At 37.3% G+C, this 27,500-nt stretch overlaps 1 protein-coding gene across 1 annotated transcript in view; it reads right to left on the reverse strand.

Moving 5' to 3' along the window:
* The window catches only part of LOC109071886 (1-phosphatidylinositol 4,5-bisphosphate phosphodiesterase gamma-1-like), a 63,448-nt gene that overhangs the window by 21,927 nt on the left and 14,021 nt on the right, over window positions 1-27,500 (reverse strand). The window contains exons 4-22 of the mRNA XM_042750686.1: window positions 27,451-27,500; window positions 26,836-26,883; window positions 25,502-25,586; window positions 25,178-25,261; window positions 24,676-24,698; window positions 21,106-21,175; window positions 20,836-20,937; window positions 18,253-18,371; window positions 13,902-13,987; window positions 11,207-11,327; window positions 10,916-11,084; window positions 10,700-10,822; window positions 10,512-10,613; window positions 8,543-8,730; window positions 8,115-8,315; window positions 7,029-7,123; window positions 6,767-6,972; window positions 5,345-5,422; window positions 5,138-5,241 (exon numbers count right to left, since the gene is read on the reverse strand). The exon at window positions 27,451-27,500 is cut by the window's right edge and continues 44 nt beyond it. Of these exons, the coding sequence (XP_042606620.1) occupies window positions 5,138-5,241; window positions 5,345-5,422; window positions 6,767-6,972; window positions 7,029-7,123; window positions 8,115-8,315; window positions 8,543-8,730; window positions 10,512-10,613; window positions 10,700-10,822; window positions 10,916-11,084; window positions 11,207-11,327; window positions 13,902-13,987; window positions 18,253-18,371; window positions 20,836-20,937; window positions 21,106-21,175; window positions 24,676-24,698; window positions 25,178-25,261; window positions 25,502-25,586; window positions 26,836-26,883; window positions 27,451-27,500 (2,054 nt within the window). The remainder of the gene's footprint in view (window positions 1-5,137; window positions 5,242-5,344; window positions 5,423-6,766; window positions 6,973-7,028; window positions 7,124-8,114; window positions 8,316-8,542; window positions 8,731-10,511; window positions 10,614-10,699; window positions 10,823-10,915; window positions 11,085-11,206; window positions 11,328-13,901; window positions 13,988-18,252; window positions 18,372-20,835; window positions 20,938-21,105; window positions 21,176-24,675; window positions 24,699-25,177; window positions 25,262-25,501; window positions 25,587-26,835; window positions 26,884-27,450) is intronic.

Below are 27,500 nucleotides of genomic sequence, written 5' to 3' on the forward strand. Positions count from 1 at the left end.
TGGTATTTGTGCACCAAATCAAGACAGAAAGATAGAAATCGGCTCCAAAAACAAACTCCACGCACCTAATTTAGGTAAAAACAGGCTTTGGCAAATAATTGAGTCTTTCTAGCTAGTGAGATATTAATGTTAGAAATTCAAACAGTGCATGGCATTGAACACAATATAAAAAAAGATTTTAAAAAATAATGTTTGACCCTTCGGTGCTCAACAATAATGGCCCAGAGCAAGTGTAAAGGCCAGTTCACATTATAATAATGATTACTATATTAGCATCCACACCAACGGACAACACTGTGTTTATTATAAGCGAACTGCAGTTTTATCATCTGCCACTTTAAAGTCTGGTGGATTCTAATTGGCCATCAGTGCTTTTAACCTTCATCAGCTGAAGAAAGTTGCTCTGAAAAGCGCTAGCAAAAGACAGGGTAAGGAAATGCTCTTTGATGGAAGCAGTCTATCAGCAGAAGTTAAAAGCAGATCGTAAGTGTATTTATTTCTTGTCTCAGTGTTTAGCACAGTTGTTGTTGCTAGGAAATGCTTGTTTGTTAACTGTGCTGAGACATGCTGCCATTTGTCTCGTACTCTATCACATACCTTGTCAGTATCGTGCGCTTGCTTAGACCTTTGTTGTGATAAACACAAAATCCTGTTCAGCTAAAAAAAATATCAGTATACCCCGACAGGCATAAAAAATCGCTATTAAACCCCCCCAGCCATAAAGCCAAACACTCCAAATACGAAAACTCTAAAGACCATCGACTCTACCGTGCGACTCCACCAGGCAGGGACACCGGTAAGGGATATAAGTATGGCTTTTCATTCATCCTTTTTCCTACTACTTGTTTCACTTCTGTTTCAGTTTTTACTACCAACTCTTACTATGTGTTTCAATATCCCTACTATTATACAACTCGCAAACCACGTTTCACACACTGTAGGCAGCACAATCCTAACAACCTGCACACTTTGCCTATGTCTGCTAATACACTACTTTCTTTTTCTATTGGTCTCTGGAACTGCCAGTCTGCTGTAAACAAAGCCGATTTCATTATTCTATGATTAGTCATTCAAAGCTAAATATCATGGCCCTGACAGAGACCTGGATCAAACCAGAGGACACTGCTACACCTGCAGCACTCTCCAATAATTTCTCATTTTCCCACTCCCCCCCGTCTGACTGGAAGAGGTGGAGGTACTGGTCTGCTTATCTCTAATGATTGGAAATTTAATCCTTTACCATCTTTGGGTATCAACAGCTCCTTTGAATCTCATTCAGTTACTATTACCTGCCCTCTTAAAATACATTTTGTAGTTGTTTATCGACCCCCAGGACCACTAGGTAACTTTTTGGATGAATTAGATGTGCTGCTCTCAACCGTTCCTGAGGATGGTACTCCCCTAGTTATGCTTGGAGATTTCAACATCCACCTAGATAAACCTCTATCTGCTGACTTCCACACTCTGCTTGCCTCTTTTGATCTCAACCGAGTGTTAACTTCTGCTACTCACAAATCAGGCAACTGCACTGCACACCTCAGATCACTTCCTCCTCACTCTTAACCTCAACATGGTTTCTGAGACAAAACATACCCCTTCACATGTCATCTTTCAGCGTAACCTACACTCACTCTCACCCTCCCAGCTATCTGCTATGGTTTCATCTTCGCTTCCTTCCCCTAAACTGTTAGCATCTTTTGATACTAACAGTGCTACTGATACTTTCTGCTCCACTCTTACATCTTGTTTAGACACTGTTTGCCCCTTGTCTTCCAGGATAGCCCGTACCACCACTTCTTCCTTTCATTGCAAAAACACTTGAACTGTTACACTTTAAACCAATTCAACCAAGTCCCTTACCACACACAAAAACAACAACCACACCAAACAACACCAGCCTCACATAATAAACAAACAACCAAACCAAGACTGCCTTGCTCTCAGTTGTTGAAGCCCTAAGACTGGCAAGAGGGGATTCCAAATCTTCAATACTTATCTTACTGGATCTGTCCGCCGCTTTTGACACAGTTAACCACCAGATCCTTCTGTCAACCCTATTGGCAAGGGCATCTCAGGAACCACACTCCAGTGGTTTGAGTCTTACCTATCAGATAGGTCCTTCAAAGTATCTTGGAGAGGTGAGGTGTCCAAGTCGTAACATCTAGCTACTGGGGTGCCTCAGGGCTCAGTTCTTGGACCACTTCTCTTCTCTGTCTACATGGCATCACTAGATTCTGTCATTCAGAAACATGGCTTTTCATACCACTGCTATGCTGATGACACTCAACTCTACCTCTCATTCCATCCTGATGATCCATCGGTAGCTGCTCGCATCTCAGCCATTTCTTGCTGGATGAAGGACCATCACCTTCAACTCAACCTTGCCAAGACAGAACTGCTTGTGGTTCTGGCAAACACATTGTTTCATCACAATTTCACCATCCAGTTTGGCACATCAACCATAACTCCTTCAAAAACAGCCAGAAACCTTGGAGTTATGACTGATGATCAGCTGACTTTCTCAGACCACATTGCTAAAACTGCTCGGCCCTTTATTCAACATCAAGAAGATCAGGCCCATTCTTTCAGAACATGCTGCACAACTCCTTGTTCAAGCTGCAATGCTCTCTTGGCTGGTCTTCCAACCAGTTCTATCAAACCTTCAAAACCTCTGCACCCCTTTACCTAAATTCATTACCTCAGACTTAAGTGCATCTAGAAGCTTGCATTCTGCAAGTGAACATCGCTTGATTGTGCCATCCCAAAGAAGCACAAAGTCACTTTCACATACTTTTAAATTAACTGTTCCCTCCTGGTGGAAAGACCTGCACAACTCAGTCCTTAGACATCTTCAAGAATCGGCTAAAAACACATATCTTCCATCTTTATTTGACCCTCTAACTCTAACACTCTCTATTGTAATTCTATTCTTTAAAAAAATAATAATAATTGTCCCTTTTAGACTTTTAGACACTCTATTCATTTGCTGCTTGTTTTCTTAAAAAAAACTAACACTAGCTTTCTAAAATTTTTGTATTCTATCTGTTTTCTTTTCATTTAGTATACAATTAACAAAAGCAAAAAGACCTTCAACACTAGCTTGCTCTATTCTTTTTCTATTTTATCTGTTTTCTTTTTATTTATTATATTATTTAAAAAACCCTTGCTACCTGTACTGCGTTAAGTTAACTGAGACTTGTTATAACACTTGCATATCATTGCTGTTTTGTTGATTTTGATTGCTTCCATTGTCCTCATTTGTAAGTCGCTTTGGATAAAAGCGTCTGCTAAATGACTAAATGTAAATGTAATAAAAATCATTTTAATTAGAGATGTAATGGTATGAAAATTTCTTAGCATGATTATAGTGACCAAAATTATCATGTTATCAGTATTATCATGGTATTGTTAAAATGTGCTCGAAATGTTCAAAAAGTACTAACACATAAATCATTTCACCAAGTTTTATATTTAAAAGCACCAAACAACAAATAAAATGACTTTTTGTTTGTATAAACACACACACACACACACACTCAAAAAAAAACATTAACAATGATGTCTGATCATTTTAAATGAGAACATGTATGAAATGTTCAAATAAAACTTTGAAAAGGTTTCATAAAATGGTAAACCTCACATTTCAGTCTTTAAATAAAGAAAAGGGTAAAATGATAATTGATCAATAAATGAATATATGTATTTTATCTGCTCCAAAAATAGTTCTAGATACCTTATCTGAATTGTTTAAATGTATAGAATCCACATAAGCTTGATTTTCATCAACCGGTCAAAGTTTACCGAAGGCCATGCAAATTCAGTCTGTTTTTAGTCCAGACAGAAACTGCACACAAGCTGAATGTGAGTCTCTGTAAATCCACTCTCTGACAGCAGGTGGCGCTCATGGAGCAGCAGAATTACAGCTGTTTCCCATAACCTCCATGCACAAAGCAGCATTGCGAATAAATCACTACTTTATTAGGTATTACACAAAGCAAAGATAAAAACAAAATGCCTGGTACATTCATATAATTAATTCATTCGTATATTCAATTGTATAATTCCCTTAGCACTCTTGTAAAACCTCCCAACTTTCCACCATGTTTTCACAAAAAACTAAATTACTTTTTGTGCTGTGCTCACGTGAGACTGTTACTGAAAACTGTGCTTTATGCTGGACAGTATTTATTTATTCTCAGTTGTTCAAATCTCGGTTATCAAATACTGATACTTCAAATATGAAATGGTAATACCAACCATGGGGAATTTTATCATGATTTATCGTCAAACAGGTAATCGTTCCATCCATAATTTCAATGATATTGTTCCAGACTGGACTTCATGGATCTCATAGCATCAGAACGATTAGATTGAATGATACAGTTATCGTTGTACTCATAAATTCACAGATAAGACATCACCAGTTCATACTTCACTTACTTTTATATAAACTTGTTTTTAGTTTAGTTACTTGTTTATAATTTAGTTCACCTGTCTAATTAGTGGCCTCATTTAGCACTTCTGTATTTTAGAGCTTCTAGAGCTACTTCTTCATTTTGTATTTCTGCTACTTGAGAGCCAAGTTTAGCACTATATTTCGGCTTTATTTTTGTAGCTATTGTAAGTGACTAAAAACCTTCTCCTTCCCAATGAAGCTACACTCCTGTAAATTGTCACAAACTGACGCTCACAGCAATGTGTTATTCTTGATTACATATTTAAAATCTGCTGTAGCTTCTGTGGCAAGTCAGATCGTCCCTCAGTAGTGTGCACACTACAAGAGCACTACATCTGATGGTCACAATATGTCAAATGTCATCTATTTAAAAATAAATAGTAATTAAATTTAAGTTTGGGTTAAGTTGTTAGGCCTAATGTAAAAGGGCTCCCTATAGTTTTAAGCATAAACTGAGGTAGATTTTTATCACAAAGAAAATTTAAACTATAACTGAATGTATTTTAAGAAAGAGCAACTTGTTCACTAAACCATAAAAAAAGCTTAGTTTTCCCCCTGCTGTACCGAAATCATACCGAACCATGACGAACCGTCATATTTGTGTACAGTTACACCCCTAATATTTATATTTATATTTCACACTGAATTTGCAGCTGTATATTGACGGTGTCTTGTACTCACCAGCCTCCTTCCTGTTTGTCCACGTTCTGAATGATGGCGTTCTTACTGAAGGACAGTTCATCATCACGCTGGGCTTTGTATTCATACATGGCTCGTACTGTGCACTGCTCACACACACACACACACACACACACACACACAGGACCGTCATACACTAAACCCAACAGTACCAGAAACACACTGTACATGCAGAGAGACCAGAGGTACCTTAAATGTTGGCATTTGATTGGCTTCCACATAGAATCCAGGGTTACGGCCCTCATACAGAGATCCATAATCAGGCTCCTGCATACAGACCAGAAGAGAACTCAGGCCACTCAAAAACCACCTGACAGTAAGGTATAACTAACAATCAATAGGTACATCTGTAAACCAAAACCACAATAATACACAGATCTTTACTGTTTTCTACCTAAAATCATCCTTCATAAGATAATGAGGGGAAATGTAACCTCTATATCTTTAACACTGACTAAGGCCATGTCAAAAATCAAAATTATAGTGAAATTAATGGTAGAAATCAAACTTTAATGCTTGTTATCTCATAATTAGGTTTTGAGACGTTAGCCTGGATTTCACAGAGAGGGTCACAAATCGGTTTCAAAGAAAGACTGTAAGAAGGGAAAGGAGTCACTTTTCTCAGACTTAAACAGAATGATCAATTATTTCTTGGATGTACAGATGTGCTCAAGGATCTCTCAAAATAAATCCAAGCACTGGCTGAGGACAGATTCACAAAACATTAAGAATATAATTAATCTTAATTGTCATTTTCTTATTTTCTAGCTTATTTTCTTTTTTCTATATTGTAGTCCAAAAATATTCTTAATGTTGTCATGTTTTTTTGTTACTATTAAGACAAAACTTAAAAATTCAAATTCTTGAAAAATTCTTAAAAATCATCATAAATAATTTCTTAAAGTTAGGATAGCCTCGAATTTGTCTTAAATCCCAAAAGTAAGATACTTTAATTTATTGGGATGTATCAAATTATTTTTTTGTAATTAAGCAACACAACAAAACACTAACTACATATAATATTACTATGTGCACAAGTGCTCTGAAGTCACACAAATGATCAATCAGGAACACACTTAACGGTCATGATTATGCATGATATAACTTTCTGGATTTGAGATTCAGTAACAACTCTATGAAAATGTCAAATAGAGACCTTGTTTTTCATTTTGTAATTGTTACAGCATAAATTTATTCTTACAGCATGATTATTTTCAGTGACCTATTCTCACTATTGACTAACCATTAACTAGTTAGCACTAGTTTCTACATGTGGGCTGTTCACCAGTGAGTGCTTTGAATTAATTATCTAATTAGTTGCCTTTGTGTATTAGTCTAGAAATCCTTAAAGAGACAGTTCACCCAAAATTCTGTCATTCTGTTCTCATTTCACACCAAAACTGTACGACTTTCTTTCTTCTGAGGAAGATAAAAATGATTTTGAGAAAAGTGCTTTTTTGTCCCTACAAAGGAAGTCAATGGTTTGGTTTACAAGACTCTTATGTCTCGTTTTAAAATATCTTGTTTATAGTTTTGAGGGCGAGCAAGTGTGTACAGATTTTTCATCTTTAGCTGAACCCTTTAAGCACGGATGTTGTGCAGGGGACTCACAGCAGTGCCGATCTTCTCCAGTGTTTCCTCGTTGATGGGGTAGCGCAGCTTCATCTTACGGTACAGTGGATGCTTCTCATAGTAACTGATTAAATCTACTAAACTGTCAAACTCTGAGGTGCCCAGAACCACCGTCTGTCCCTCCTGCTGCACGCGGCAGTGCTTTATCTTGCCCTCCGCCCTGAGAGAGACAGAAGAGAGTGAGAAGAGCTGCAGAGACAAGCACACAGTAAAACATGAGAGCAGGAGCCTGGATCTCACCGTAATGATCTCTTCCTAACGAGGAAAGCCCCGTCACGCGGGACTCTCATCAGCATGTTTTCGGCCTGACTGCGGGACAGAGTCGCATGATACCACCTGCACAGAAAACACACACGACACACGCTCAGATCAGACCGAGAGAACACAGGAGGACAGGACAGAAGCTGCACATGAGACGAGAGAGTCTGTATTACTAACTACTGCAGAAAGTGTAACGCCTAACTAGTCATTATAGTTAAATTCGTTTTATTTTAATATCGTTTTCAAATTTGCTATGAAATTCCGTTTAGTTTTTCCTTAATATTTTTCCACTGGCGCGGAGCGAGCGGTTTCAATTCATTCCATTGAGCTTGCAGAGAAACCATTAAGAGCGACAAAAAGTTTGGCCATTCCTCGACTTTATGCAAATATCAAGCGACAACCAATCGCTGTGAAAAGAAGACGATGAAAGGCAAGCAGGGTGTAAACATGGTTTTTAGAGGCGTGCTCTGCCCTAAACTTGACACGCCCCAAAGCAGTGGCACTGAGCGCAGATTTGACGCTGTAGTGGAAACACACCGTTAGTGAGGCAAACGTCTAGAGACACAAAATTAAGGCATGCTGAGATCGGTTAGATGGTAAATGAAGGGCCTTGGGCTTTGAGGAGGGGCCTCCATAACCGTAGCATCATTATCTTCTGTACAGATAATTTACTGCTTTATTACGAGTTTAAAAGAGTGAGAGTGCAAAATAGCTACAAAAGAAAAAGCAGAGATGTTTGTATTTCAAGTTAAAAAGTTGTCTTGTTGAGCGCAGTGACACACACTTTAAGCTCTTTTATTTTCCAAACATAATAGGATTAGTTCAACAAATCATTCTGTTTGTAATGCGTACCGAACCGAAAGCCTTATACCGAACGGTTCAATACGAATATATAAACTGGCTACGTGTACTGCGTTGGGCTAACTGAGACTTGTTATAGCACTTGCATTTTATTGCTCTTTTGACTGCTCTATTGTCCTTCTATTTGTAAGTGGCTTTGGTTAAAAGCGTCTGCTGAATGTAAATGTAAGTTGTTTGGATCATCAGCTGTGGACGTGGGACTCACTCTTTGCTCTCGTGAGCGTTGGTCTGTGGCACTGGCTCGGTCAGCTTCATCTCAAACTCGTTGCAGCGCAGGGGCACCTGCTGGTAATGTGTGATGAGCGCGAACAGCGTGTCGAACACCAGGTTATCCGTCAGGTAGAACTTGGGGTTGCCGGCCTCCTGCCGAGAGTGAATCCTGCAGTGCTGAACCCGACCGGTCCGCCTGAGCAGAGGAAACCAGCCCAACACAGCCCCAACCGCTCTTAACTCACAGCAACAACTGGTAGTAGTAGTATATTTTTATTTAATGCCATGTCAGCATCTTAGGCTATTTTCATGGTGAGAAATATTACGGCTGAATTATATCATGCATTTATAATTATTATTTGTTTTAAGAGAGATTTAAAATCTGTGTGAGGTTTCCGGGTTGGAAAGCAGTCTGGAGGTTACCAGAAGGAGAGCGTGTAGTCTCCCACGAAGGTCTCGCTCTCCCGCACCAGGAAGGATCCGTCCGGAGCGCCGGTCTCCAGGCAGTACTCCGACAGCAGACGCTCGGCGATCTGACGCCCGTCACGCCCCGCTCCCAGCTTCCCGTGAAACCACTTCTCGGTCACATGCTGGTCCATGCCGTTACAGATCTAGAGGTGGAGTCAGTTGGAATCAGCTTCCAGAAGAGATCAGATGTGCTAAAACATCAGCCACATTTAAATCCAGACTCAAAACTCATCTGTTTAAGCTGTGCATTTACCGAATGAGCTCTGTGCTACGTCAGAACTGATTGCACTGTATTTTACGTATAATCATTTTCTATTTTTAACTGTTTTAAATTCATTTTAAATGAATTTTGGTGATTTTTTTTTTAGGACTGTTTTATTTCCTTTTATGTAAAGCACTCTGAATTACCATTGTGTATGAAATGTGTTATATAAATAAACTTGCCTTGTCTAGAGAAGAGGAGCAGCTACAGTCTGAATGCTCAGTGACATGCGTGCGTTCAGAGAGCTGCCACTGCCAGTCAGACACTTGGGATCAGTAGGATTTTAAATGTTTTATAAGAAGTGTCAAGGCTGCATTTATTTGATCAAAAATACAGCAAAAACTGAAAAATTGTGAAATATTATTGCAATTTGAAATAATGGTTTTCTATTTTAATTAGTGCTGTCAAAGGATTAATCGCATCCAAAATAAAAGTTTTTGTTGACATTATAAATATGTGTGTGTACTGTGTATATTTATTATGTTTATATAAATACACACACATGTGTATATTTTGAAAATATTTACAGGTATTTACAAGCATACATGTATATTCATATAATTGATATTCATAAATATATTTAATATATAAACATAACATATTTTTCTGAAATATATACATGCATGTGTGTGTATTTATATATACACAACATAAATATACACAGTACACACAGATATATTATGTAAACAAAAAGTTTTATTTTGAACGCAATTATCGCAATTAAACATGTTACAGCACTAATTTTAATTTACTTTGAAATACAATTTTTTGCTGTGATGTAAGCATCATTACTCCAGTCTTCAGTGTCACATGATCCTTCAGAAATCATAATAATATGTTGATTTATTATCAGTGTTGGAAACTGTGCTTAATATTTTCTAACAGAATGATTTCTGAAGATCATGTGACACTGAAGACTGGAGTAATGATGCTAAAAAAAATTCTGTATTTTGAGCAAATAAATAATGCAGCCTTGATGAGCAGAAGAGACTTCAAACTTTATAAATAGAAGGTATACAGTATATATACACACATACACACACCTAACTTAATTTAACTAAATCGAAAGCGTCACAGGAAGTTCTCAGGACACTACCGCAACTGGGGGCTTTTTTGTGGACTGTGTTAAATTAAGTTTCTATAAACAGCAAACGTACATCTACATGATGTCTTCGAAAGAGCACTTTAGACCTAAAGTGACCCTTTAGGGAAAACATATTCACTATTAACTAAGTGTTTTCCCTCAATAAACTTCTAATTTGCTGCTTGTTGTGTTAGGATTAAAGCATCTAAAATATGGTCATGCAGAATAAGGTACTATTATGTGCTTTATACGTACTAATAAACAGCCAATATGCTAGTAATATGCATGCTAATAAGCATCTAGTTAACAGTATGGAAAGCATCTGCTGTGTTAACGATGCGATGCATTGATTTAATAAAAGTGTGCATCGGACACAAGTTGCCATTTGTGTTGCGATGCATCGTTTCTAACATATTTGCATCTGTATCGTTGGCTATGAATCGAAATGCATATCGCATCGGCCTCAGTTATGAGATGCATATCCCTAACACTTATGTAAAAACAGCTAAACAACTATTGCACTACTGAAAACTGCAGTGAGGTTAGCAGGGTTGCTGTTATTCCTGTGTTTTCCTCACCTCTCTGTGCTCCTCCTCATCCTCGTTCCCTTGATTACTTGACGTCTCTTCAGAGTAATAGATCTTATTGCTGGTCAGGACAAAGAAGTGAGGATACCACTCCTGTGAGGAGAACAGTGAACATGCACGATGAGCCTCAACAGTCTGCCATCAGATTTAGAGGAAGATTTACACGAAGGTGAGCTCACGTGGTTGATGGGATCCTCCAGGTACAGGATGCCGTTCTTGATGGAGTTGCTGATGTCGTTCTCGGAGTAGGGCGTTGAAGACGAGACCTCCTCGTACGCACTTCCCTCAGCTAACTTCTTGTGCTGAACACATCAATCCAGGTGCTTAGTTGAGAAAATCTTGACATAAACAGCTACAAACTGGCATTTCCTGTCATGTAGCCAATGGGCTCTCACCTTGATCAGGATCTTCCTCTTGAGCTGATTGGGCGAGGGGAGACCGTCGGCGGAGATGTCCACCGCTTTGGTCAAGAGCATCTCTCCAAACACTTTCTTAAAGAAGGTGGCCATGTTTCTCTGCTGGACAATACTGCAGTGGTCCTCGATGGAGAGGATGATGGGATAGCTGCGTGCAAACACATGTAAGGGAATCACAGTGACTATTGCATAACACACATTCAGAAGATTCCCTAATCAAAACATCACACAAACACACAGAGAACTGGTCTGTGCAGACGCCACACTCACTCAGATGTGACGAAGGCATGTTCTTTGATGGTGTGAAGCACATCGCTGAACTTGATCTTGGTGGTGAGGGTGTGGCCGTGGTAGATAACAGGCATCCCATCAGGACCGTCCCAGCAGTCCACTGCAAAACAGCACACAAACACACGTCACAGCCAGCTGCCAGACACACAACAACACACTTAGAGGACACTGAGACTGCCGTGTCTCATAGCTCTAGCTCTAAAAAATTAATTGTTAATAAATAAATAATTGTTATACATTTCTGCACTTTTTTTTGCCTGTTCATTGTTACTGTATGTGTTTGTTACATTTAAAAAATTAAAAAAGAAAAGAAAAGAAAAACAAAAAAAAAAAACAAAAAAACAAAAAAAACAAAAAAAAAAAACAAACAAAAAAAAAAACACAAAAACAAAAGAAACATACCAAAAGAAACAAGCACAGGAATCAAACACATGAAACAAACCAAATACATGAAAAAAATAAAACACACCTGAAATAAATAAAACAAAAGAAATAAACACATGAAACAAACAATCCAGAAGAAACAAACTAATGAAACAAACAAATAAACCAAAAGAAACAAACTGATGAAACACACAAATGGAAAAAAACAAAAAACAAACAAATGAAACAAACAAACCAGAAGAAACAAACAAATGGAAGAAAAAACAAAAATAAACAAACTAATTAAAAAACAAACAAAACAAAAGAAACAAACAAATGGAAGAAAAGAAAACAAATAAACCAGAAGAAACAAACTAATGTATTAAACAAATAAACCAGAAGAAAAACTACTGAAACAAACAAATGGAACAAACAAACAAACAAACCAAAAGAAACAAACATGTCAAATGAACCAAACTAGCAAGTATATGAAATTCAGATTTTTTAACATGTTTTATTCCAGAACCTAGAACTAAAACAGCAAGATATGCATTTTATTTTTTACCAACTTAAATAATGTAAACACACAGTGTACTAGAGTGTAGTCTGCTAGTTTTACTACTGGAAGGAAATGGTGCAAAGAGAACTACTGTAAGATATGTTGCTCAGTACAAAATAGCTGTATTATTAGTATGTTAGTTTCAAGATTAAAAAAAAAAACATAAATATTTAAAGCATTCATCAACAGCAGTGTGCAACATTAAAGGGGTCATATGATGCTGCTAAAAAGAACATTATTTTGTGTATTTGGTGTAATGAAATGTGTTTATGTGGTTTAAGGTTCAAAAAACACATTATTTTCCACATACTGTACATTATAGTTTCTCCTCTATGCCCCGCCTTCTGAAACGCATAGTTTTTCACAAACCTCATCGGTCTGAAAAGCGAGGTGTGCTCTGATTGGCCAGCTATCCAGTGCTTTGTGATTGGCCGAATACCTCATGCGTGTGACGGAAATGTTACGCCCCTTGTCATACTGTGATGCGTGTCCCGGTCAGAACACCGGCGGGACGAGAAATAAACAATAAAACTCATTACAAACGAGCCATTTGTTGCATCCAGTGGGAACATAATTACATATTATAATGACTTATACTGTATTTTCATGTGTTGCATTGCGCCACGTAAACATAAAACCATGTCTGCATTTGTGATCGGAGAAACAACAAACAACAAGCTCTACTCTTCACCAGCGGTTCTCAATTCCAGTCCTCGCTCCCCCCAGCTCTGCATATTTTGCATGTCTCTCTTTGTTAACACTCCTGATTCAGATAATCAGCTCGTTAGAAGTGAGCTCCGTGCATGAACTGTGTTCCCACTGACATGCTCCCTACTCCCTGAGCAGGGAAATCTGTTGAAGTTTACTTCACTTCTGAACATTCATTCACAGATCTGCACTGCATAACGTCTTCACACACGGATAAGTGTGACATCATATACCTCTGTAAATAAATACAATTTAAATTCACATCTCGCACACTTCAATGCACTCTGAATGGAACAAATACGTTCGCTTCGAACTGGAATCATGGCAGAATATCCTGTGATGTCCACTTCTCAGGGCACTGACGTTAATAAACATCTGAAGCCATAAGAGAAACATAACAAATGTGCAGAGCAGGGCCGCAGGGGGGCGCGAGGACTGGAATTGAGAACCGCTGCTCAGAACTGGTGGTCTGAGATCTGAAGTGGCAAATCCTTTAAACATCTCAACGTACTTACAGACTGTGAATCAGAACAGAACATTGTAGTCTACTCTCCCAGGATCAGGAAACAGTCCTCCGTAAAATGCGCTGCACACATCTGAATATTTGGGTTGAACTGTTCTGGAACAGTGTTGTAAATACAACTTAACCACTGATTTCTAGTCATGTCCTCTTTTGGAAGAACAAAGTATATTCGCTTTCACAAGAAAACAGTGTCTCCACGACATGGTGCCGGCGGCAACAGAGAGAATAAAAGTTACACCTTCTTTCTTTGCGTGAACATTTGGGCGGCGTTATGCAAATCTTCCCACATACTGACTTAGATATTTAGGGGCGTGTTAGAACGAGCCGTTTTAGGGGGGCATGGACATGTCTCAACTTTTATAAAGAATATCTCTTTGGATTTGAGACTTTAGTCTTTGCAACTTTACAGATCTTCTTTATGCACCAAGAGCTTGTAACACTCCAAAGAAAAAAGGAAAAATTAAAATCGCATCATATGACCCCTTTAATAAATGCTGGCTGAGTGCTGCGTTGAGACTCACACTCGATGCATCTGCAGCCCATCCGCAGACAGCGTGCGTACGCCTCCAGAGACGACTCACTGGAAAACTGGTCTCCCGTCAGATAGCTAAAAATACAAGCACACACGTCAGGGCCTGTCTGAGTTACTTCATAACACGCACATCAGCACTGACACACACCTTATTCTCAAGATAAATAACCTCTCACCTCTACTACAGCTCATAAACCACGCCAATATTCTTTACAAACAAGGATTCTTTCCATTCTGTCAGTCTTTAATTGCTTCCTCTTAAACTACCTAACAGCTTTATAATCTAGTTACACCGGTTAAACACAAAAATCTGCCTTAATTTTTCTGGAGACACAAAGGGAACCAAATGCTAGGAATTAAAATCAATTATACACTCAAAGCAAAAGTATGCAATGAACAACAGGAACACTTAACCAGTCTGAAAGTCATATCGTATGAAAAGATACAGAAATCTCTCCACTCATCTGCCCTTTTCAGATTCAGACACTCCCCAACATCTGTGTGTTTCTATTCACGTTTACAGGTTATTAACAGATACACAACACACTTTAACAGATGACTTCTCTTTGTTCAAGTATCATATTGTGTTGGTTGTTCAACATTACACTTTGGTTTTGCACATTAGGAAGCCACAACTACGAAAGCAGATGTACGTTGGCCTGACATTTTTCTGACAGGCTCATTTTCATAATTATGGCAACACACTTATGATTTAGTGTGTGTGTGTGTGTGTGTGTGTGTGTGTGTGTGTGTGTGTGTGTGTGTGTGTGTGTTTTTTATAATATCATCTTTAATAATAAGAATACACAAAACACATGATAATTAGAATGTAGGAGTGCATCATGCGGAAAGCATCGCACAGACATATGTGTTCTAATGGGGATGGTTTTATGCTAACAAGAATATTGTTTCTCATGGAAATTTGTTCAAAACCTTTTCCCATTACCTAAATTATTTGAGGAGGAATCATGTCATATTTTGGGAATTTTATTTGATTTGATTTTTCGGCATACACTCTGTAATAGATTTATGCTAATACAAATTATTATGCACTATAAATACTAACTAACCAAATCTTTCCCCATCATCTAAAATTATGGCTCAAGGGAGATTAATTTTATTCAGTAATTAACTAGTCCTTTCTCCATCACCGAACATTTTGGTTCTTTGAGGGTGACCAATTTTATATTCTAACAAAACAACATACAGTGGTGGCCAAAACTGTTAGATCACCTGACAGATCTGAAAACACTGATCTTTTTTGCCATGATTTAATTTCATAATGTTCATGAAACATGCAGATGGTTGCTCTGAGCACAACATACTGTATATCAGATGAAGTGAGTCGTACTGTTTTTATCCACTTTAATATTTCCACTTTAATATATCTCTCTGACACAGTGTCAATATATTTCCTGAGAACTACAACACTCATGTTATCCCATGACTTCTGCAACTCAAACCAAAGGCTTTCCTTTGAATGTACAATAGATCTGTCCAGTTCATTTTCCAACTCGCCCCACATCTGCTCGATGGACTTTGAGGGGCCAGTCCATCACTTTCAATGTTCCAGAAGATTCCTTCCATCGCAGGTAGATACACAAATAGTTCGTTTTATGGGTATTGTAATGGACAATTCAATAAAAACAACTGAAACCTCTTAAATATGACAAGTGTTCTAACAATTTTGGCCACCACTGTACCAACAAAAACCTAAACGTTCCCCATCATCTAACATTTTGGTTGTTTAAGGAAGAATAATTTTATACACTAACAAACAAACCAACCAACAAACCCTTTTCCCATTAACTAACATTCTGGTTCTTTGAGGATGATCAATTTTACACTAACTAAATGACCAACTAACAAAACTAACCCAACTAACAAAACTGACCAACTAACAAATCTGACCAACTAACATAACTGACCCAACTAACAAAACTGAGCAACTAACAAAACTAACCCAACTAACAAATCTGACCAACTAACAAATCTGACCAACTAACAAAACTGACCAACTAACAAAACCGACCAACTAACAAAACTAACCCAACTAACAAAACTGACCAACTAACAAAACTAACCCAACTAACAAAACCGACCAACTAACAAAACTAACCCAACTAACAAAACTGACCAACTAACAAAACTAACCCAACTAACAAAACTAACCCAACTAACAAAACTGACCAACTAACAAAACTAACCCAACTAATGACCACCAAACGAACAAACTAACTAACAAAACTGACCAACTAACAAAACTAACCCACTAACAAAACTGGCTAACAAAACTGACCAACTAACAAAACTGACCAACTAACAAAACTGACACAAATTGACCCAAAAAACTGACCCAACTAAAAAACTGACCCAACTAAAAACAAACTGACCAACTAACAAAACTAACCAAAACTAACCCCAACTAACAAAACTGACCAACTAACAAAACTAACCCAAACTAACAAAACCGACCAACTAACAAAACTAACCCAACTAACAAAAACTGACCAAAACTAAAACTAACAAAACTCTGACCAACTAACATAAACTGACCAAACTAACAAAACTGACCCAACTAACAAAACTAACCCAAACTAACAACAAAACTGACCAAACTAACAAACTGACAAAACTAAAACCCCAAACTAACAAAACTGACCAAACTAACAAAACTAAAACCCAAAACTAAACCAACAAAACTAACCCAAAACTAAAACTACTGACAACAAAACTGACCAAACTAACAAAACTGACCAACTAACAAAACTGCACAAAACTGACCCAACAAACTAACAAAACTGACCAAACAACAACAAAACTGACCAAACTAACAAAACCAACTAACAAAACTGACCAACAAAACTGACCAAACTAACAAAACTGACCAAAACTAACCAAAAAACTGACCAACTACTAACCGATGACCAACCCAAAACGGACCAAACTAAACAAAACTGACCCAACTAACAAAACTGACCAAACCCAAAACTACCCAACTAACAAAAAACTGACCAACTAACAAAACTAACCAAACTAAAAACTAACCCTGACCACTAACAAAACTGACCCAACTAACAAAACTGAAAACCGACCAACAAAAACTGACCCAACAAAAAACGACCAACTAACAAAAACTGACCAACTGAACAAAACTCTGACCAAAACTGACAAAAAAAACTGACCCAACTAACAAAACTGACAAAAACACAACTAACAAAAACTGACCAAACTGACCAAAACTGACCCAAACTAACAAAACTAACAAAAAACAAAACTGACCAACTAACAAAACTGACCAAACTAACAAAACTAACCCAACTAACAAAACTAACCCAACTAATACAAAACTGAACCAAAACTAACAAAAAACTGACCCAACTAACAAACAACACAAAAAACACACAAAACTAACAAAACTAACAAAACTAACAAAAAAAAAACTCAAAAAAAAACTGACCCAAACTAACAAAACTGACCAAAACTAACAAAAACTGACCAAAACTAACCAAAACTGACCAAACTAACAAAACTGACCCAAAACACAAAACTGACCAAACTAACAAAACTGACCCAACTAACAAAACTAACCCAACTAACAAAACTAACCCAACTAACAAAACTGACACAACTAACAAAAAACTGACCAACTAACAAAACTGACCAAACTAACAAAACTGACCAACAAAAAACTAACAAACTAACAAAACTGACCAACTAACAAAACTAACCCAACTAACAAAACTAACCAACAAACCAAATAATGGACCGACCAACTAACTACCTAACCGATGGATGACCAACTAACAAAACTAACCCAACTAACAAAACTGACCAACTAACAAAACTAACCCAACTAACAAAACTGACCAACAAAACTGACCAAACTAACAAAACTGACCAAACTAACAAAACTGACCAACCTAACAAAACTGACCAACCTAACAAAACTGACCAAACTAACAAAACTGACCAACCTAACAAAACTGACCCAACTAACAAAACTGACCAACAAACCAAATAATGGACACAAAACAAAAACTACACAAAACATATATAACAAAAAAACAAAACAAAACTGACCAACTAACAAAACTGACCCACAAAACTGACCAACAAAACTGACCAACTAACGAAACCTTTATCTGTCTGTTGATAACTTATCTGAACTAGTTACTTAATACCTGTAGAGAGCATTTTAATAAACATACAGCTTCTTGATTAATCAGCACTGTGTAACTACTGAAAACATACTGAAAAGAGCCCAGACCAGCAGAGCTGAGTTGTTTCCTCACATCAGTGTGTAGTTTAGAGGGAGCGCTGGTCACTCCTCTACTCACGTGTTGTGGGACGAGGAGATCCAGTAGTGGGACAGGGGGTTGTTCATGTCCTCGGGCCTCACCTGATCGAGCTGCGAGTCCCAGATAGTGTTCTCTTTAGAGAACAGATACGTGAGCAGCTGAGAACCACAAAACATGACGCTTAGGTTAAAAACAGCAAGTAAGCATGAGCAAGTAGCCTGTTTAACACCAATTCTCATGAAGGGATACAAAATAAAACATAGAAGTCTGTTTCTGGTCTTTTTCAACAAATTATAAGTGAAGGTAACATTAACTCAGAAAAAAATGGTTCTACAAGGACAGTAGGTCAAAGTAAATATTAAATGAGCCATTTGGTTTTCTATTTACTTTACAGGAGTTCATACTTAGTTACACATTGTTTAAAAACAATGAACTGGAATAAATAAAATGCAGTCAGATCTCAGTTTGTGTGAAAATATCCACTCCAATTAGCTACTATAAAAACAATATGAACACAACAGCATAAACAGTGTTGGAGAAAGCTACTTTTAAAAGTAATGCATTACAATATTGCGATACTCCCTAAAAAAGTAACTAATTATGTTTTTATGGCAAGTAATGCGTTACGTTACTTTTTAAATCTGGACTGGGCTTGACTGTTTGTTTTTAATGTAAAAAGTTATATTTTTGGTACTTGTAAAAGCCCTTTCACACCAAAAGTGAAATGAATACGCCAGTAGAACAGTAAAAGAAGAAAGTTCAACACAAAAAAAGAAGCACAAATTTATCTAGAGAAATTCTTGCTTTTTAGTGTGGCTGAATTTGATCATCGAAGGTCAGCAGCCAAGACATTAATAAAATGGGATTAAGTACATAAAGGATATTTGTGTTATTTAACATTTAATTATTGCAGGTTTGCATCAGTAACTGTTGTTACTTATTTGAAAAAGTAACTCAGATATTTTACTGTAAATTAAAAAGTAATGCGTTACTTTACTAGTTACTTGAAAAAAAGTCATCTGAATATGTAACTCGCATTACTTGTAATGTGTTAATCATAAATATAAGCTCCAACCAGTGTTGGGTGTAACTAATTACTAAGTAATTAGTTACTGTAATTTAATTACTTTTCCCTTGAAAAAGTAAAGTAAGGGATTACTCTTATTTTTCTGTAGTTTAATTACAGTTGCTTCTTATGCAATTGAACTTAATACTGTCTATATACTGTAGAACATTTATACACAATACAACTATAAAATCTAACCTTAAAATGCATGCTTTTTATGTACCCTTCTAACTTTAAATACTTTGGTGAGTTAATACGAATATTGGTAACACTTTGGTGTCCAATTCTCACTATTAACTTCCTGGTTATTAGCATGAATATTACTGGGAGATTGGCTGTTTATTATTACTTAAAAAACTTAGTTTCATGTCTATTCTTGTATCATTAAATGGTAGAGGTTGATATAGGATTTAGAACATAATTAGTAAGAAGTAATTAAATATTTTGTGGCGAGAGTAATTTGTACAGTAATCTAATTACACTGTTGAAATGTAATTAGTAACTAGTAATTAATTACTTTTTTAGACCTACCCAACACTGGCTACAACTTCAAGAAAGTTCAATAAATATACCCCTCATTTAAATAGTTCTTTCAAACAGTAGAGGGAAATTCAACAGCAGGTATTTAAAGGGGGGCTACAGTGGTGTTTCATGTATTCAGAGTTGCTCACAGTGTTAAAGAGTTGGATTCTCATGCTAAAAATGGCCAAAGTTATAAAAATTAATTGGGACGAATGATGGAGAATTTCTGTGCCGAAAATCTTACTTCCGGGTTGGTACAAGTTTCGCGCCGCGCCCATCAACGCGCTTCATCGGGAAATCCTCGCTCGGCAGCGCTACATAGGATTTGTTCGAGAATGTCTCCAAATAAGTGTGTTTTTGGATGTGAAAGAAAGTTTACCGTGTTCAGCTTCCCAAAGAACCCAGCGTTACACGAACAGTGGATGCAGTTTGTTTTTCCGGGGCAGTAACAGTGTAGCAAGTGCGTTTGTGTGTTCTCGTCATTTCAGTGACGAATGTTTTAGAAACAAGGCCTAGGTCGATGCTGGATTTGCACATGGTTTGCTATTAAAACATGGAGCGGTCCCAGTGATAAAAGACCCCATTCATGTAAGTACAACTGCATCAGATTTATGTCTTTTGTTGGAAATCAGCACATAAGTGAATATATGTTAATGGAAACAACACGAAAACATCAGTATTATAGCTCCACCCACGGCACGCCTCCAGGAGCTCGGCTTTTTCCGGAGAGAATCGGAAAGCTGTATGTTTCTTTTATAAATATGATAAAACTAAAGATATGAAGGATGCAGTACTACTCTATAGGTACTCAAGATTAACATGAGATTAGGTGAAACGGTGTATGTTATGTGCCCTTTAAGGTCAGAAAGAGGCAGATCAGGCATATCAAACACAGATCTGAGGTCACAGCAGGAAGTGGTTCTGTGGATAAAGTGTGGTGCTTGCAACTGCACAGTTACTGGTTTCTTTCCCAGGGAACGTAACAAATGCGTACCCAGAATGCACTAATCACTTCATGTGTCTGTAAACGTCACCTCGTCTTGATGAAAGTATGGCTGCTCGATCTCTCGCAGAGGATCCTTCAGGTAGTGGAACATGAACTCCTGCACCTTGTTATTGTCTGTAGCCCAGAGCTCCTGAAGACACACACACACACACACACACATCAAACATCTCTAGTACAGATTCTGTACCAACAACAACACGCCACACTGTACTGTACAAACAACAATACATCTGTCCAATTAATGTGTAAACAACGTCTGGTTTTGTTTGTGTAATAACATGAGAAGTAAATATCTAACCTTCTGATGTTCAATCAGGAAGTTCTGGAAGTCCTCCAGTGAGATCTTCTGCTCTGGTCTCTCAATAAGCCTGAGGAAACACACAAACACACAGATCAGTGTTACAGCAGCATCTCTGGACACTCCAGATCAATTAAACATTGTGTAAAATACAATAAATGACCATTTACTAATAAGTCGTATTGTGCACAGTTCATCAGTAATATATTTACATTAAGGCATTTAGCAGATACTTTTATCCAAAGCGACTTACAAATGAGCACAACAGAAGCAATCAAAACAACTAAAGAGCAATGATATACAAGTAGTGAGACAAGTCTTGGTTAGCCCAATTCAGTACAGTAGCAAGGTTTATATATATATATATATAAAATAAATAAAATTTAACAAGTAGATAGAAAGGAAAAAGAATAGGGAACATTAGTGTTAGAGGCTCTATTTTTTAAATAAAAAGAAAGTATGTATTGTAAAAAGTGTAAGTGATAAAGGATCACTTTTTTTATGAATAAATAAAATCAAGTAGATAGAATAGGAATAGAATAGAGAGTGCTAGTGTTAGAGGATCAAGTATAGAGGGAGGGAGTGATGTGTGTATATATATATATATATATATATATATATATATATATACATACACACATCCTCCCTCTATACTTGATCCTTTAATGTATATATACATACATACAGTGGTGTGAAAAAGTTTTGGCCCCCTTATTGATTTCTTATTTTGTTGCTTGTTTGTCACAATTTAATGTTTCAGATCATCAAACAAATTTAAATATTAGTAAAAGATAACACAAGTGAACACAAAATGCAGTTTTTTAAATGAAGGTTTTTATTATTAAGGAAAAACAAAATCCAAAACTACATGGCCCTGTGTGAAGAAGTGTTTGCCCCTACACTTAATAACTGGTTGGGCCACGTAGCAGGAACTACTGCAATCAAGCGTTTGTGATAACTTGCAGTGAGTCTTATAGAGCGCTGTGGAGGAGTTTTGGTCCACTCATCTAAGCAGAATTGTTGTAATCCAGCCACATTGGAGGGTTTTTGAGCATGAACCACATTTTTAAGGTCATGCCACAGCATCTCAAGTTGATTTTTTTCTGAAGTGTATGTAAATATCTGGTTTCAACTGTATATATATATCTATAAATCAATAAATAATAAAAAACGACAATTAAACTATCGCGCATTTACGCACTTTATTTTTCGCATTGACGCATTAACTGATTAACGCCGACAATTATTTTATCGCGCATTAACGCAGTTTTTTATTATTATGGAAGTCTGTTGCTCACTGGCTCTGAATACACATACAGTCAAACCATGGGTCACAGGAGGGGTGGGATGCTGATCAGTACTGGCTTGGGAAGGGTGTCATCATGCATCTCAACCAATGACAGCATTTGGGCTGGATCTAACCGTGCGTTCACACCGCCGCCGTCGAGAGCATCAAAGTGGCCGGAAGTTTTTACTTTTCAATGTGAGCCGGCGTTGAGAAGAGCTGCGGCGCATCTTGGACGGTGAGGACGTCGAGGAGAGTTGAAATCAGGTCAACTTTATGTTAATGAGCTATGACATCGATGGCAACCAATCAGAATGTTTAAGTCCACCGCTTGAGAGGATTCCAGAGAACGCAGTAAAAATATGACTGAGATTGTTGGTGTTCCTGGTGAGTTGCTGATGTGCAGTAACGTTATAGTAATATTAATCTAATGATATAATAATAGTATAATAGTCCCAGTTCACTTTTAAACCTTTAAATACATTTTTCCTGATTATACTTACATTAAGTAATGTTTATACCTGATTATACTTAAGTAACATTTTCAGTGCAGGACTTTTACTTGTATCGCAGTATTTTTACAGTGTGGTATTAGTGCTTTATACATTATTAGGGAAAGGATCTTAATACTTAGTCCACAACAATATTTAATGAGGTTAACTTATAATGTTACCCTCCTTGTGGTCAGTCTACACAAGATCAACAAGCTTGTTTGATTTGTGGCCCCTTTAAATACAAGATAAGCATTTGATCTACGTCAGAGCGTCCACGAATCTTTCTACAGCGTAGTTGGCAGCGCGGTCAGAGTGACTTTTGACGCTCTCGCCGGCGGCGGTGTGAACACACGGTGAGACTGCAGCAGCGCAGCACTCACATGAAGCACTCATGACTTCATAAGCGGAAAATAGAAAGTTTCCGATAGCACGTGAAGACAGCAGAGAAGCGCTCAATCAGCACATTGGAGTGCATCGTTTTGTTAACTTTGTGGTTAATTATTTTGAGTTGTTTGGGACGCGGTAACACACAGCCCTCTTACAATATATTTGTTTTACAGATCTATCACTTTAGGCACTCAGAAACAGCCACGCAATCATGCTGCACGTATCAGAAGTTCTGCACTCTGACACTACATGCGTATCATGCTCTGGCCCACCTCTTCCAACCGAGCCAGGGCCGGCTAAACAAACCAAAACATACTTACAGTCGATTAATAAGAAGAAATAACAAAAAAGTAAAAAACCCACCCCTGTTTGTTTTTTTAGAAATAGCCTTTGTGCACAGCCAGCCTCATACTCTCCTAGGTTCACAAAACTGTCGTCCATAAAATGCGTTGTACAAATTCAAACATTTGGGTTGTGCTGTTTTGTTGTAAACAAATCTTAACAATGATTCCTCATTGCATCTACTTCGGACGGCCAAATAAAGTGCTTTTGCTTTTGCACAGAAACACACTGTGTCCCTGACATGGCTGCATCAACACTACTGCAGTTACTGAAACCACACCTTCTTTCTTCGCATGAACATTTGGGCGGCATTACGCAAATATTTCCACATCGTGATGTAGACACGTGGGGGCGTGTTTGAACGAGCCGTTTTAGCCCAGTCTGGATCAGCCTTCTCTTTTAGAGAGAATAAATCCTTTAGTGGGAGACTTTGAGCTCTGCAGATCTTATACATGCACAAAAAGCTACATAACACACTAAAGAAAAGGACAAATAGAAATCGCATCATATGACCCCTTTAATCGCATCCAAAATAAATAATAATAATAATAATAATAATAATAATAAAGTCACAATTCTGAGAAATAAACTGGTAACACTTTATTTTAGGGTCTCTTAACTAGTTGCTTATAAGCATGCATATTACTAGAATATTAGCCATTTATTAGTAGTAATTAGAACATAGTAATGCCTTATTCTACATCCCTAATCCTACCCAACACCTAAACCTAACAACTGCCTTACTAACTATTAATAAGCAGCAAATTAGGAGTTTATTGAGGGAAAAGTCGTAGTCAATAATGAATAAGTGTTCCCTATTCTAAAGTGTTACCAAAACATGCAAATACCTTGTTGTTGTTGTTTTTTTTATAATTCAGAAATGGGCTTCCATAAATCCCAATCAATTCAATCAACTCTACATTATGTATCCCTAAATTATGTCTTACCTGTAAATTCATCATATTATGGTAATTTAAGTTTATGGAGTAATGAGTAAATACTATTTTATGTTATCTGTAAATACTTTATCTTACAGAAGTAAATAAGAGAGCGAGTGAATACCTTTGCAGCAGTGGAATCTCCATCTAAAAAACAACACAGAACAAAATGATGATTATGTGAACAATGCAATTAATACCTGATGCATTTGTAACAACACTCACTACAGTAAAACACCCAGATTCACGCCTGGAGCTCTAAACCCCAACCATATATAGACACTAATGAACTGATGTGATATCAGACAGCCACACAGGCTACAACTGATGCAATCCACACACACACAGCTATAAGTGCAGGGGTCATTAGTGCCACGTCTGTCTCTCTCTCTGTGTGTGTGTGTGTGTGTTTTTATGAGAGGGAGGAGTGAGGTGTGTGTGTGTGTGTGTGTGTGTGTGTGAGAGAGCTTGAGTGTGGCCTAATGGCTTTTAGCCCATGGATCTGTGGCTTTTTAAAAGGGCGAGTATTGACGTGAGAAGCAGGGCGACTGATGGGGTTTACGTGGCTTCACCTCTAGCCCTGCTCCACCTACATATAAACATCACATTCAGATAAAGGAACTCACTGATTTCTGTGCGTCAAACATCAGGCTGCGGTACAACTGCGCGAAATGACTATATGATACATCTCCATTCCTCAGCTCTCCATCCTAACCAAGATATTACATGAAAAACATAGAACGAATGATACATTTAAGAACACGCTCTTTCCTGTAATTACAAATGCATTGTTAATACAGATTTAACAAATACACACACAAAATATCCAGTGTTAGTGACGTTACTGCAGTTATCAGTGTGATAATTAAACCGTATAACATTCATTATACAGTGAACTATTACTTCTGCAGTGATTGGAGAGAAAGTGCATGCAGCAGTGTGTTTGTTACCGGAAGTTTCTCTCGCAAGAACCTCATATTGGGAACTCTGTAGTTGACCTGGCACAGCATACTTTTCAGATCCTTACAGGAAATTCTGCAAACCAACACAACGTTTGGGAATGTGGTTATAAATCTGCTTCACACGGCAGCGGCAGGTTTATGAGGAAGTTCAGTGCTGTTAGCGTTTACTTCTCTCGTGGGTTTTTCAGAAAATAATTAATACTTTTGTTGCTCAAAAAAAAGAAGCTTTTAGCAATGTTAACGTGATTTATTTTTATTTTTTTATAAATAACTGACCCCAAACCTTTGAATGGTAGTGTATTATGTTACAAAAGTTGTATTTTAAATAAATGCTGTTCTTTTAAACTTTTTACTTTTCAGAGAATCAAGAAAAATATGAAACAGAACAACAGTTTCCAACACAGCATATTTCCAAATCAGAATATTATAATGATTTCTGAAGGATCATGTGACACTGAAGACTGGAGAAATGATGCTGAAAATACAGCTTTACATCACACGAATAAATTACATTTTACAAAATATTCACTTAGAAAACAGTTAATTTAAATTATGAATAATTTCACAATATTACTGTTTTTTTCTGTATTGTTTAATCAAATAAATGCAGCCTTGATGAGCAGAAGAAACCTTTTTAAAGAAAAACAAACATAAAAAATCTTACTGATCCCAAACTTTATTTATTTACTACTTTATGCATGTATTTTATTTATTTATTATATATAAATATAACACACAGAGACACTGTCAGTATGTACAGGTGAAGAGGCAGCTTTCCAGCGTGAGTGCAAAAGATTATTAATTTCTTCTGTGTACGTCATTTATTTGATTTAGTCACAAGTTGGAAATGTCATGTATCTCCACACGACCACCACTTCATCCGAACGCAACACCTCACACAAAGCTCTATTGTCTTTCAGCCACTCTCGCTGTATTTACCTTCAGTGTGTGTGTGTGCACTCCTACACACACACACACACATGTTCTGAGCTTTGTTTCCTGCTGCAGGATGTGCCGTCTCCGAGCTCTATTTACCCAAAAGGAGTGTGTGTGAGTGTGTGTGTGTGTGTGTGTGTGTGTGTGTGTGTGTGTGTGTGTGTGTGTGTGTGTGTGTGTGTGTGTTTGGCCTGATAAGGCCTGGTACCTCTGAGTCAGCCATTTCTACCCTTAAAACTCACATCTTAACACAGACATATCGCAAGAAAGATGAGATTAAATGAACCACTATGGCAGGAAAACAGCTCAAACGCGCAGCATCTACTGTAGAGATTTCCAGAAGCTGTGCGCTCGATTACACTGATATACACTGATATGAAACATACCTGTCTTCTCTGTTACGATCCACTGCGTAAAACTGTTTTCTCAGCCACCTGAGTTCAGCAAAAGAAAAAAGAAAATACAGGACACTTTAATCTTCACATTTCAGGTGCTTTTAGACTTGACATTTGTGACTCTGGAGCACTTAAGTCGCTGGGGTATATTTGTAGCAATAGCCAACAATACATTGTATGGGTCAAAATTATACATTTTTCTTTTATGCCAAAAATCATTAGGATATTAAGTAAAGATCATGTTCCATGAAGATATTTTGTAAATTTCCTACCGTAAATATATCAAAACTTAATTTTTGATCAGTAATATGCATTGCTAAGAACTTCATTTGAACAACTTTAAAGATGATTTTCTCAATATCTCGATTTCTTTGCACCCTCAGATTCCAGATTTTCAAATAGTTGTATCTCGACCAAATATTGTCAAACAAACTATAAAATCAATGGAAAGATTATTTATTCAGATGATGTATAAATCTCAATTTCGAAAAAATTGACCCTTAAGACTGGTTTTGTGGTCCAGGGTCACATATGTGATCACAGAGCTTGATGGTTTTCATCAGTCGATATCTAAAGAAAGGGGTGCATATAAAGGTCAAAGGTCACCTCTCTATCTGCAGGGGTGTGGGGGAGCGTAGCGTATCGGACACCAGCCA

This window comes from Cyprinus carpio, chromosome B23, assembly GCF_018340385.1.
Source record: "Cyprinus carpio isolate SPL01 chromosome B23, ASM1834038v1, whole genome shotgun sequence".
Classification (NCBI taxonomy): Eukaryota; Metazoa; Chordata; class Actinopteri; order Cypriniformes; family Cyprinidae; genus Cyprinus; species Cyprinus carpio.